At 35.2% G+C, this 14169-nt stretch overlaps 1 protein-coding gene across 1 annotated transcript; it reads right to left on the reverse strand.

Annotated features, from left to right (window-relative positions):
• Positions 1–481: 481 nt before the first annotated feature.
• LOC150099456 (uncharacterized) lies at positions 482–13796 on the reverse strand. Its single transcript, XM_090404223.1, has 6 exons — positions 13402–13796; positions 9892–9947; positions 4771–4965; positions 3593–3616; positions 2257–2301; positions 482–719 (listed from the first exon to the last, which is right to left on the reverse strand). The coding sequence occupies exons 1-6, from the start codon at positions 13496–13498 to the stop codon at positions 648–650; spliced, it is 489 nt and encodes a 162-aa protein (XP_090260349.1). The 5' UTR covers positions 13499–13796; the 3' UTR covers positions 482–647.
• Positions 13797–14169: the final 373 nt, after the last annotated feature.

Consider the following 14169-nt stretch of genomic DNA (forward strand, 5'->3'; position numbering starts at 1 on the left):
ATAACGACTGCCAGCTCTGTGTAATTGGTAGCCTGTAAAAAGTCAATTAAAAGAATCCATTGTTGGAAACAATCGTCTGTTGCTATTTTATTGTACATAATTTTATGTTGCCTTTCATACCAAAAGAAAACTGCAATATATTAACTTGTGTTTTACTTGCAAGATACTGTATATTGCAAAAAAAAAAGAACTCCTATTGCTCACACAATTTCTATTTTATCGAAAAACCAGTGAGCATTCAACAGAAAGGGATTTATCTGAGCTCATACGGGGATGTTCAGTTAATACCCATAATCTTCATATAATCTCCACAAATTATTTCTTTTCTTAATTTTGTTATCGTAGTTTAAAGATCATGTATGGTTATTCTTTGAATTAATACCTCATAAATTAAATATATTCTTAAGGGAAAGTCTGGCCGATTAAACCTAAAGCAGTTTTCATAACATTGACATAAGAAACAGTAAGACAAACATTGGCATACGTTTTTGCTTGCATTGCTTTCTTTTAATTCCTTGTTATGTCATCTAGTTATACAGAAGACAGTTTAATTCCAGCCTGCTGATATTACAGAGTAAATAAGATAACAAAAAAGGTGCTTATGAATTTAACAATCTAATATATCACTGGAAATAGGCTGGCATCCATTAATCTGTGCCAGCAGTCTCTCCCTCTTTTTTATCTTTTGTTCCTTTGCACATCTTGGTCTCCATACATTCCTGTTTAAATAAAATGAAAATAATGACAACAATTATTTTAGAAATACATTGACGTATTAAATAAACATACTATCGCGTTGAATTATAATTTGAACAATACTGTGATTTTGGATAATTATCAATTGTTTATTGTCATTTGATTGTTTGTTGTTTTAGAAAAGCCTAGTGTTATAAACGAAGCGAATAAAAACGACTTTATTATTTTCCTGCCTAACAACATAAGTTTACAACAATGTTTAATTTTGTTTCTTAACATTAAATAGTTTATAACTAATATAACAATATAACTAACATTATTAAAAAGAATACATAATACTAATTTACTAATAGTATATTATAAATAATAGTAATAGAGTATCTTAGCTTACATTAATGACCATGGCAAATTACCTCCTTCCTTGTGTAGAACATTGCATCTCATTCCCTCCTGTGGCCATTGTAGATACTACAACGACGGCCAGTCCTGGAAGAGGTGTGCTTCTGAACTAACACCTGTACTCCATTATCTTGTTGAGGGCTTCTCGACAAGTTACTATCATTTGGACTGCCTTCGTCCTTGTGTAAATGGATCGCCAGTTTTTCCCAGATATCCCTACATATAATGGTGGATGGTGTTCTCTCGTCAGACTTTCCTGTCAATGCCAGTGTCCCTCGGTGCTCACCTATCCACTTCCTGATTGACATAAATGACCTGCTCTCATTGACTGCAAACTGTATTCATCGTTTTCTTCATGATAACACCCTCAACCCGTCCTACTCATATAAAAAGCATTGCAGTGCTCAAACATCTCGAGCTTCAAGATCATAAGTGTCCTGAACACTGATCTCCACAGTAACCTAGATTGGGGTGAAAGCAACCTACTCAACTTCAGTGCTTCCAAATTGCAGTTTTGGTTGTTTTCCCCGTAGGAAAAAAAAAATAAAACTCAGATCTTCTCTACCCACTTTTGAAAATTCTCAGCTGAATTGTCAAGACCAAATCTCTCTCCTTGGATTGACACTTACTCCAAACTTTTCTTCGCACAATCACATCACTTCTATAGCATCAACAGCTTCCAACAAAACTTAGCATCTTTTTCCGGTCAAGACTATACTTCACTGCTAGACAGGTACTTGCTGTGTCCAAATTTCAAATCCAATCGACATGGGAAAACTGCTCTGTTCAGTTCCACTCAGTTTTCCAATGTCAACAGAACAGAGCAGTTTTCCAAAACTGCTTTGTTGTGTTGATGCTGTTCAGCAGAGTGCAGACCGGATGATAAATGACTCTTCTCTTACAAACTCTCTTCAGTTAGATAAAAGATCGATTTGTGCATTGTTCTATAGATATTTCCTTGCCCATTATGCAGCAGAATTAACACCAGTTATGCCTCATACTTCTGCTAGATCTACAGGAACTTCTACTACAGCTGTTCACCATCCTTCTATAGTCGAACTCTATACTCATCGAATGTGCTACTCCCAGTCATCTTTTATTTATTCCTACTTTGAATACATATACAAGACATGCAATAATGGAATAGCATACGATACTTACACAGAGTTGTTTATAATTCTCCTCCTGATTCTCCTTGCATATTTTCTGAAAATAGAAAATTTTGGTTCGTTCTATTAATAATTCTCTCTCTCTCTTTATTTCGTTAATAATGCAATATATTTTTAAAATTTAAACTCTAGATCCTCATGAAAAACTATTAGTATTTTCAGTTAACGAGAATCAAGAAATAAGTAATTTTATATTTTTAAATACTACATTTGGTTTCGACAATTATTTAGATCTTAATCCGTGTGTCTGACAAGTTGACTACCATAGGGTTAAAGACATTTGCTCAATAAATTATTCGAAAGAATATGTTTATATTGAAAGTCAAGCATCCTGAACTCTATTATCCAGGCAGTTAATAACTATTGTAATGCTCTATGCTACCTACTGATGACGCTGCGATATTGTGTAGTTCTGTGGCGCCATCTAGTGATTGAAATGATGCTAATCGTGTTAAATGATCTATCCTACTATAAAGCGTGTTAGCTATCCTGAAGCTTGCGATAAACACAAAAGTGGTATAAAAAATAAAAAAATAAATAAGAGTAAATTGTTATCTGAAACGTTATTAATTTCTCATAAAAACGCACAGTGATAATAATAATATACTGTAAATAGAACTCCCAGAAATAAATATAGTAACAATAATCCATTACTTCTATGATGTCCAATCTTTTCCACTTCTGATTGGCACCCTGTTGTCTCAGTGCTTATCTCTGGAATCGGAAAAAGATTCTTGGAAAATATTTAAAAAGTAGGAGTGATGCGAATTAGAGTACTGGATGTTATAAACGTTTGAGGCTTGGCCAATACTTAATGACGAAAGGACGATAGCCAAAGGAGAGGATGAACTCCAAAATATCTATTCATATTTCTTGAAAGAAAATATCAATAGATCAACAGGAATGATCACTGATATTTTCAGACTTATCCACGTTCCACAGTACTGACAAGACCTTCTCTACTGTAAGGAAATGAATGATTTGCCATAAAAACTGTTGAAGAAAAAATAATAGAAACTGGAGAAATTAAATTCTTACGAAAAACAGCAGTCTATACCTCGGAGACAAAAGAGAAAAAAAAATGAATAACATTATAGGTAAAGAGCTAAAAACAGACGGGGCAATAGATAAATATGCAAATATTGAAATAAATGTATTGAACGTATCGAAATAATGGATAGTTAGACTATCAAAAAAAATAAATAAACATTCCGATATCGTCCAGTTGGAGTATATAGAAGTTAAGGAAGACCAAATACAAGATTATATAACACTCGAAATCTTAATATGCATATAATATCTTGTACAATAACATGCAGAATTCTTACCTCAATACATTTTCTAACTTGCTTCTGAAAAGAAAAAAATTGGAAAAAATAGAAATTAGAATTATGTTTCGTAATTTCTAAAATTTAACTTGAAAACAAAAATTCTGTTGGTAATTAAACACTTAAAAAGCACTAAATGAAATTCATTAATGTTGTTCTTAGTGTTAAGATTATATTCAGTTAATGTTTGCTACTTTATATAAATTATGCACACACGAAATAGTTTGAATTAAATTACAAAGCGGATAAAGTATTAGATTATGTATGATATTGCTCTAATAAACATTCCATAGAAATATTTCTCTGTTTAATTATGAATATGATTTTTATGTGTTATCACGATGTGTTGGAAGATAGAAATCTCTTTTTTTTTCTTTCTTTTTTTTATTACTGAAGAATATTGCATATTTGAAAATGACATTGAGAAGTTTGTTTTAAAATAAATACCAGAATGCTCTGAGAAAGGTTCTTAGGGCATTCTGAGACCCTTCCTATAATTAAAATATCATTTAAATGCTATTTTAATTATAAAATTCTTAAATATAGTATGTATGATGTAGCATATGCTTATTTCTGCAGTAGCGTATATCTCTTGTAAACTGAGTTACTCAGTAAAAGTGTTAAGATGATCTGGAAAGGTTCGTTTTATAAAGTAAAAATTTAGGAATAAAATTCGCAAGGCGAAGACTGGAGACACAAGGATTAAGTTTCTACCATTTAATCATTGTCTTTGTGATATCATTTTAAACACAAGCAAAGACATTTCCAATCACAGTTCCTTGTATCATAAGGAACTGTGATCGCCTGGAAAGCTGAACATGCGCAGCGTTCTTTTACTTCTTCACAAAACCAGCAAAACCATACTCAGATTAGAGCCTAATTGCTTATTCCCATACAAGTTTTTCAGTTAACAATTATAAAATCCAGTAGATGGACCACTTCTCATCGAGAACGATATTTCGAGCACTTATCAATTACGATACATCAGAAGTTGACTTTCTTTTTGAAATTTATTCCTTGTCGCATTTTTCGGCTCACGAACAGTAAACGTCTTGGATATAAAGCATCAAAACGAGTAAGAAAATTATTTCGGTTGTTATACGATGTCATTATCAAACGATATAGAAAACCATCCTATTATAATCCGATCTTCAATAAATTAGAACAAACATCTTTACCTTTTTGTCACTCTTTTCGTGACTTCCCGAATCGTTCTCTTCTGTCGATCTCTTCGCAGTATCTTTCGTTTCGGTGTCTGATACACCTTCGTTATTATCGTTACTGTTAGATGCTTTCGTACCTTCGACGCTTGAATTCTTCCCATGACACATTTGTACGCATTTCTTCATTTCTTCCTTAAACTTTTTAAATGTCTATTTTTAAAAAAAAAATAAAGCAACAATAATATAATATTGAAAAAATTATTAACAATAATTAAACTAATTATATAGGATTATTTAATGACACTATACATATTTTATTATAGATATTTTATATTTTTCTAATACATATTCTAAACACTTGCTTTTCTTTTGTATTCTGTATAATTTGTATAAAAGCTTTAAGTAGCGAGATACTGAAGTAATGAGTAATACTTTCGCTTGGACTTGTGACGAGAACAAACGTGTTATTTTAGATTGAGCCTGATTAGATTTCATACAAGGTTTTTTCGGGAATCTCACATTGCACTGGCGCTGACACAGTTTGATTCCTACTGTCTGAAAATCTCTCTGCATGAAAAATGCACGTGGTCTGATGGCCCGTGTAGGTCCCACCCGAAACGAGGACCAGTGGTTGATTTATGGTGTTTTAAGAGAGGTGGGTTTTCACTCTGTGGCCAAGCGAGTTCTTGACACTCCTTTCCCCTTTTAGTAAGGTATTACAAACTTGTTTTACTTAGCTAGTCGACTTCTGCGTGAGTCTAAAGGATGTGATAGTAGACTATAAGCTTTCAGGATTGCCGAAACAGGCATAACTGAACAAGAGATATATCTACCAAGGCACTTTTTATCCTAGTATGGACTTCACGGACGATATTGTTCAAGCCTTTAGCAAAGAGGAGTTGCTTGACCTGTTCAAGAAGATATTAAAAAGGTTTGATACAGAATTCCCTGGATTTATAAACATATACGCCCAAGTCAATGATCAAGAAGGAGAGGATGAAGATACAGAGGGCGAATACACAATAGTCCCATCGCCCATGAACCCATAAACGGAGGATATCTGAAGATCTTATGAAAGAAGATTTAACACCACATATTTCAGAAGACATAAAGAAAAAGATCCCACCAGTGATCCTCCGAGACAAAGAAAAGTGGACATCAGTTTCAAGGATCCTCGGTGAAAAAAACATCAATTTCTCCAGGGTCAGAAATACAGATGAGGGAGTTAAGATTCATCCCCCTACTGTCTCAGATTATAGATAAATGACAAAAATGCTGGACAATTCAAAATTGCCCTTCCACACCTTCGCACTGCCAAGCAAGAAAAATCTTAAGCGGTCCTCAGAAGGGTTGCCGAGGGCATCACAACAGATAAGGTCACTGCCAACCTCATCAGTCAAGGACTGATGAGGTTGTTAGTGAGATTCTGCTAACTTTGATTACCCCAATCAAAGTTAGCAGAATGCTGAGATCTCAGATCGTGTGTATTGAGAGGGTCTGCAAACTCAGGGACCGCCACGTGCGGCAAAAGCTCTAGCTACACCTGTCTGTTGTGCTAATTGTATAGGACCTCACCCGCAAACTACAAGGGGTGAGGTCCCTTGTCGTTTGCGTGAGTCAGAAAGAGTGAACCCTGCTCCCCCCCAACGTAATGACACCATAAGCAACCATGCAGGTTGCCCTCCTGTTCGAAATACCTCACCTTCAGCAGCACAGGAATGCAGGCGATCTTCATCCATGACCAAAACATACGCAGAGGGAGCTCGAACTCAGATTCCTTCATCTTATGAGCAAGCAAGCGCCAACTTACATCAGTTCTAGCTGCTTCTCTAGTTAGCTACCATGCTGCAGGAATTCAGCAAAGCAAACTAATCACCATCTTCTAGAAAGAGATTCTATATAGAAACGCAATCTATTCTGACATATGTATACAATGTATAAAAAATTCAAATCAAACTCACTCACAATAATAACATAGAATGATAATGGCCTGTTAAACAAAATCCTTGAACTGCAAGAGTTCACTTACAGATACAATCCAGATATAGTCTTAGTTAACGAAACATATTTTAGGCCACCTAATAGCCCAAAATTACGGAGCTTCGTGATGTATAAAACAGACAGACTTACATCCGGTTGAGGAGGCACAGCCGTATACATCAACAATTTTATCCATAACGTCCTGACCAACCCACAAAGCAAGAGCCTTGAGATAACATTGAAGTTCATATTAACAATACCGGAAGCATCAAAATCTACGCGGCATACAACCCACCTAGCATCCCACTGTTGGCATCTGATTTGGATTCCATTCTCGGCTGCACTGATTCCATTATTATGCCTGGAGATTTTAATGCCAAACACACAGTATAGTTCAGCTCCATATTCAACAATAAAGGTTGCACACTAAACAATTACTTAACCCAAAACTCAATAGTTATAGCCGGACCTACAGATCCCACTCATCATAGCCCAGCTGGAAGCTCAGATGTACTTGACATAGCCATCCTTAGAAACTTAAGATACAAGTATCAGCTGGTAACACTAAATCAACTGTCTTCCGATCACAACCCCATTCTTCTTAAACTCAGTACGTTCGAGCAACTCACTCGTCCACACTCATTTATACCTTGGGACAAACTCTCTAGCATTCTCCCAGAGCAAATTGGCCCAGCCCCTGTTATTCACAATAAAGAGGACATAGACTTTGCTGTAAACAACCTAACCAGTCAAATCAAAAAAGAAATAAATTCAGTTACCCAAACTAGAGTCTTTCACCCGATCAGTCGGATCCCCGAGCTAATCATGGCCCTATTAAGAGAAAAAAAACAACGCTCGCAAAAGATACCACAACGCAAGAGCCCCACAAGATAAAACAAAACTGAACAGATCAAATCGGCAAGTCCGTGAAGCACTTCAAATGCACCGAAACCTTGGTTGGGAAACCAAACTGACTAACTTTAACCCAGAGGACAACTCTATGTGGAAATTCTTAAGATCTTTTTGCACTAAAGGGCAACTTATATCCCCAATACAAACCAAGAAGGGAGTAGCCCACACTGACAAAGATAAAGCAGAAGCTGTAATTGATAACTTGGAAACACAATGTAACCCCTCTTATGAAAATTTAAACTTCAACCTCATCTATAAAATTCACCGACGTGTTTAACAAGTCCTAAGACAACAAAAGGAGAATTCTGAACCTATCACACCTACTCCTCCAGCAGAAATAACAAACAGTATAGCCCATCTGAACAAGAAATCTGCTGCAGGTCCAGATCGCATCACCAACGGAATAATCAAATTAGTTCCCAGAAAAGCTATAATTCATTATTTAACATAATCAATGCTACTTTCCGATTTCAGCACTTTTCCACAACCTGGAAGACTGCCGACATCATCACTATCAAAAAAATTGGAAAGAACCCCCAATTCCCAGAAAGTTACAGACCAATCAGTCTTTGCTCTGGGAAAATTGTAGAGAGTTTGTCCCAAGGTATAAATGAGTGTGGAGGAGTGAGTTGCTCGAGGGTACTGGGTTTAAGAAGGATGGGGTTGTGGTCGGAAGACATTTCATTTAGTGCTACCAGCTGATACTTGTATCTTATGTTTCTGAGGATGGCTATGTCAAGTACACCTGAGCTTCCAGCTGGGCTATGATGAGTGGGCTCTGTAGGTCTAGGTCCGGCAGTAACTATTGAGTTTTGGGTTGAGTAATTGTTTAGTGTGCAACCCTTTATTGTTGATTGTGGAGCTGAACTAACAGTAGATACACAAACTGGTTGAGCAAATCACAAAAGGCTATAATTAGAACCTTCATACTGTTGCAGTCTTCATAGATGTTGCAAAGGCTTTTGACAAGGAATTGTTTCATAAACTCAGAGAATTCAACCTACCAATTAAGCTAATAAAAATAATAGATACCTCAAAGACAGATTTACGCAAGTCAAAATAAATGACATCGCATCAACTAGACGCAAAATCCTAACTGGTGTGCCTCAGGGCTTTCTCTTGGCCCCCTGTTATTTTCAATTTACACAGCTGATATTCCCCGAAACCCTAGGGCAGCCATCACAGCATTATATGCAGATGACACCACTCTACTAGCAAGATCACTCAGTCCCCGACTTGCAATCAGTAGACTCCAAAGCAGTATTCATATACTAGAAAAGCGAATGATGGATTGGAGGATTCAAGTAAACCCCCCACCCAAAAAAAGTACAGCTGTAATGTTTTCCAAAGAGAATGTCCAGTACAAGAAGGACATTCACCAAATTAGGAGTCAAGATTCCATGGCAGACCGAAGTTAAATACCTAGGAGTGATACTCGACAAATAACTACAATTCAACAATCATATAAAACACATTGGCTCGAGACATCTAGAGTAATCGCGCAACTCTACCCCATGATCAACAGAAGAAGCAAGCTGGATGTGCGTAACAAACTGCTATATAAAATATTAATACGCCCAGTCATCACTTACGCATCTCCTGCATGGAGTCATGCCTCGAATTCAAATATTCAAAAACTGAAAAGGATACCGAACAAATGTCTGAGGATGATTCTGGATGCCTCATGGCTTAAGAAACTTCCAGTTTCATAGAGAAGTCAGAATTCCTTATATTTCCTCCATTCTCCAGAAAAGCAGAAAAGTTCTTCATCAAGGCAAGTAACCATCCAAACCAGCTGATCAAACAAGCTTCGAATTACAATGCTACAAATACAAAAGACCCAAATCAATCTTATGCTCAGCTGAATGTAGCTAATCTCAACGCCCTCACAGGGCGAGCTTAGAGCTCAATAACACTCCACTCAAAGAACCACCCTCACAGACAGAAGGGAATTTGAAAGCATTAGTGCTTCACCCATCTATCCAGCAATGTTCTGCGTTCTGCGTGTATTTATTATATTATATTTATTATATATTATACATATTTTATCATTGTTATTTGATAAATATATAACATATTTAATAAATTATTTTAAATCCTTAAAATTGGATTACATTTAAATGTTTGTAGTGATTTTTAATTTAAATAAGTTAGTGGGTTAAATATTATATATGAGAAATCACTCATATGAGAATTAAATCATAATAAAAAACTATGAGAAATAGAGAAAATATTTCTCTATACCTCGTCAGGCAGATTTGTTTCCTTCTGACATTTCTTCAAGTATCTTCGTGGATTAGCTGCAAAAATAAATATTTTTATTTATCGTAAATCGTTAATATAAAAATATCTTCGATATTTCACTTATCAGTTTATTATTGTTGTTGTTGTTACCGCTTCTGTTATAAATAATATTGATATTTATCATTAAGATGTGGAAGTTTTCTACAAAACCTAAATAAAACAACATGTTTAGTTATAAACATTCTGAATAACATAATTCCACAAAACAATAATCAATAAATAAATTCAAGAGTTTAGAATATTAAAGGAAAAACTCCATTAATAAGACACACTTCTCCGAAAAATAAATAGCAAATATTTAATTACAGTCTTAAAGCCTGTATTATAATTTATGGGAGATAATGGTTGGGCAGGGAATCAATCGACCGTGAGATGCGGTGGTTGATTCGTTCATTACCCTTGGAGGGTAATGGATGGCAATGCTGTAGCCAATGAAGTTCTAACTGAGGCTCGGCTATTGCTGTTACCCTCCTGCCATGATCAGAGCTTTAATAGCTCAATAACACCTTATCCTACACTGTCCTCTACAGATAACGGGGAATATGAAAAGCATTCTTGCTTCGCCCCTTTAAGCCAGTCCTTATAAGGACTGTTATAATTTAAGATAATTTGAGAAAGGGGGAATCAATCGACCGTGAGATGCGGTGATTGATTCATTCAATCCAATAGCCTTGGAGGGTAATGGATGGCAATGCTGTAGCAAATGAAGTTCTAACTGAGGCTCGGCTATTGCTGTTACCCTCCTGCCACGATCAGACCTTTAGTAGCTCAATAACACCTTATCCCTACACTGTCCTCTGCAGATAACGGGGGAAGATGAAAAGCATTTTTGCTTCGCCCCTTCAAGCCAGTCCTTATAAGGACTATAAGGTATTACAATTGATTCATCGAAGATGGTTGGATTATGACGTCATAGAAAACTGATAACACAGGATTATCACGTTAACATCATGCGTTATCTTAATTTTGTCGTCCATTACATTATTTTTTTCCTTAATTATACTCTTTGTGTTTGCATAATTCTAACTTTTAAGGTATGCTATTTTCTTTTACCAGAGTCTGCGAATTCTGTCACGACGTGTATTCGCTGGCCAGTTTATTTGGTTTTGCCGGATGCAATCCCGAGTTTGCAGAAGTGAAATCTCCGCACCTTCGTATATGAGCGGTTAACCCATCTTAAGGCGAACCTCTCCGATTAAAGTTCCAATTCTAGATGGTTCCCAAACCAGATTGTTGCCGATATTGAATGACTACAGAGGATCTCAACCTTTTCTTTCAAAACTTTCATTTAAAAAAAGAAAATTATTACTATAAAATTGTTAAACCTTCTGTAAATGAAATCTATGGGATTCATAAAAGAAAAATCAGAAAGGTTTGCCGTCCTTTTGGAGACTGGTGAGGAGAAGACACTTCGAATGCTCTAGTAAGGAGTTAAACATGTAACTCAGTATACAGTTAAGAAATGTCTAAACCAAATTAAAAAACTAAGAGACCCGTGGATCTCAGAATAAATATGAGATCATACTCACTTAAAATTATAAAAGATTATGCATGAAACCTATTAGGCAGATCGAGGAAAAATATTATGTTAATAAAGCTGAAGTTATAGAATAAATATGGAGTATTAGATGAGGCGAAACAGAGAAGCTTTGAGTTAGTTCAGGAACATAAAGCGAAAGTTGATGTTCAAATGGAATGTCATTTGTAAGAGTATGACCAGAAGAACAGGAGATTAAAAAACAAATGAAAAGAGTACTGTGAGGTAATCTACAAGTGAGATGATGAGGTAAATTTCGAAGACAGATCCCCACCCGAGAAAGATATTAAGTGATAAATAATTCCCTCGGTGTCGTTAAAAAATAATGAAATAAATAAATAAAAGAGTACTCAAACAGCTTAATTCCAGGCACAGCTATTTAAGCCCACAGGAAATAAAAGTATACGAGTATCTGATAGACTAATTGCAAGACCATCAAAGACAAGGGTATGGCACTTGGTACTCATCCACTGCACAAGGAAAGGTAGGAAAAACTGAAAAGTATAGAACAAACATTACTGAGACCAAAGTTGAGGCGTATTCTCCCTAGGAATAAGCAGGTTTCAGGAAAGGTTAGGATAGTAAAGATTGTATCCTATGCCTCAGGTAAATTACCGAGAAGTATATAAAGTTTCATAGAATACTCAGAAACTTCTGAATGTATTCAGATCGTAAAAATGAACCAAATAAAGTATGTCATCGTTTTTTTTTCAACACATTATCGGGTTCATAGCTAACTTGTAGAATGATGAAGAGAGCATAGAACAAACTGGCAGTTTTATCTGATGAAATTCAAGTAGGCAATGATACACGCTTTCTCATACCTTGTTTACACCATCCGTGAGGAGCACATCATTCATGTAGCACTAGATAAGCTGCAGATAGGAAATAGAATAGGTGGTGAAGAGTCAGTAATGGGAGATGCTGTATGCGCACAGATGCGAGACCCTTCGAAACTTGTGCGCATGTCAGAAGAAGAAGAATCCATTCCGATAATAGGGTAATCAATCCGTATTGTGGGATGAGTTGTTTATTATTACACGTCGGAAAATTAACTTTTCTTTTATGAACATTGTGGTTTTTAAAGTGGTAACTATTTTGCTTGTATAACAGTCGGATAATTTTACGTATAAATTTCCTTAAAGGAAAAATTGCACTAATAAATCGCTTTGTGGAAATGATATAAAAATTGTTTAACATTCCAAATTCAAATTTAAATAAAATGAATGCAGAAAAGTCCTAAAAAATACCTAGCCTACAGACAATGAAACAAAACGAATCTTATTGGTTGGTAATGCATTTTTGGAAAAACACCTAAAATCTGAATATCTGAAATGTATCTACGATTATACTATTATCATTATTGCACATTATTTCTTGTTTTTTTAAATGACTGCCAAAGTATATAATGAAGGTTTCTATGGATTTGATTTTATATATATACATTCAATATTTATTTTTATTCCTTATTTTATTTGTTTACTTTTTTGCTGCTGACGTTCTTTCATTAATTTTCCTTCGGTTTCTTCATTTTATTTAAGTACCTTGAGTACCAAAATTAACCTGATTTATAACTAAAATACCCCAAACATCGTTACTATATTTGAAATACAAAACATTGGCTATTTGTAATATGAAAAAATTCTTCATAGTATTAAACACAACTGACAATGAATGATAGAAACCGGTTTATACGGTGCAATTCAAAATTCGTATTAAAAGAACAACAGAAATCCATTCTATCGAAATACTATGAAGTGTGCAAAACTGAAACATATTCTCTTCGTTCCAGTCTACTAGTTTTACTTAACTAATCACAATGGATATTTAATAATCTTTCTTGTAATAACGACAATTTAGCACTTTTTCTCAACAATTAAGGATTTTTTAAACGTCCATGTGTCTTTACTTACGGGTATGGTTTTCCGATTTGTGCTTTTCTTCATCTGCCAATACGAAAGAAAATGCCAAAAACGAAACGAAAAAAATCAGGGCTTTGATTTTCATCATAGCGAATTACTGATAGTGCTGAAATGCAAGTAAGTTCATCTCTCAATGTGTTTTATACTCTTAAGGAGGAGGAAGATTCTGCACTTACATTGATTTCTTGTTACAATATCTCGGAAGATGACGTACCAAAATGAAAATAACACTGATAGAAGTGATAGAAGTACACGAACATAATACAAATCGAACCACTTTGTACAGGATCACCCAATGTTAGAGCAATTTTACTTCTTTTTTCACCTGTCTTTGCCTTAACAAAGTCTGCAGAATTCTTCCTGTTTCATAGTTACACCACATAGACGTGAATGGTACCACAGATGCTGAATAAATATTTTCGTAAGATGCGTATCTTTATCACCCGGCACGACTTTGTGTTTGCGTGCTCCCAATCAGTCCTAACTTGCTCGAGGATGTTGTGAGGATCTTAACAATCCTTGGGTTTTTCCTATCACAAGATTCACAGCTGCACTGTTGCATCAAACAATTTTATTATGTTCACGAGGTTTGATCATTTGCAACTTATTGTTGCAAAATATGTCACGTGTATTGCTGATTCGTTTTTATTTTGAGGAATTGACTAAATTCACAGTTGAATACATTTGGTAATATTTTATCAAAAGTGTTTCTACTAAAACCTAGAATAAAAGGAAATAAAAAGCTTCAAAACAATAATT

The sequence above is a fragment of the Typopeltis vanoorti genome, chromosome 14, assembly GCF_054136105.1.
Source record: "Typopeltis vanoorti isolate ZY-2024b chromosome 14, IOZ_Tvanoo_1.0, whole genome shotgun sequence".
Taxonomy (NCBI): domain Eukaryota; kingdom Metazoa; phylum Arthropoda; class Arachnida; order Uropygi; family Thelyphonidae; genus Typopeltis; species Typopeltis vanoorti.

Excerpts from the sequence above, each read along its gene's own strand:
- LOC150099456 (XM_090404223.1), bottom strand. The coding sequence starts at position 13,498 with ATGATGAAAATCAAAGCCCTGATTTTTTTCGTTTCGTTTTTGGCATTT. Across the intron at positions 2,302-3,592 it reads AAGTTAGAAAATGTATTGAG|AAAATATGCAAGGAGAATCA; the intron begins GTAAGAATTCTG and ends TTCTATTTTCAG. Across the intron at positions 720-2,256 it reads AGAATTATAAACAACTCTGT|GAATGTATGGAGACCAAGAT; the intron begins GTAAGTATCGTA and ends TTATTTAAACAG.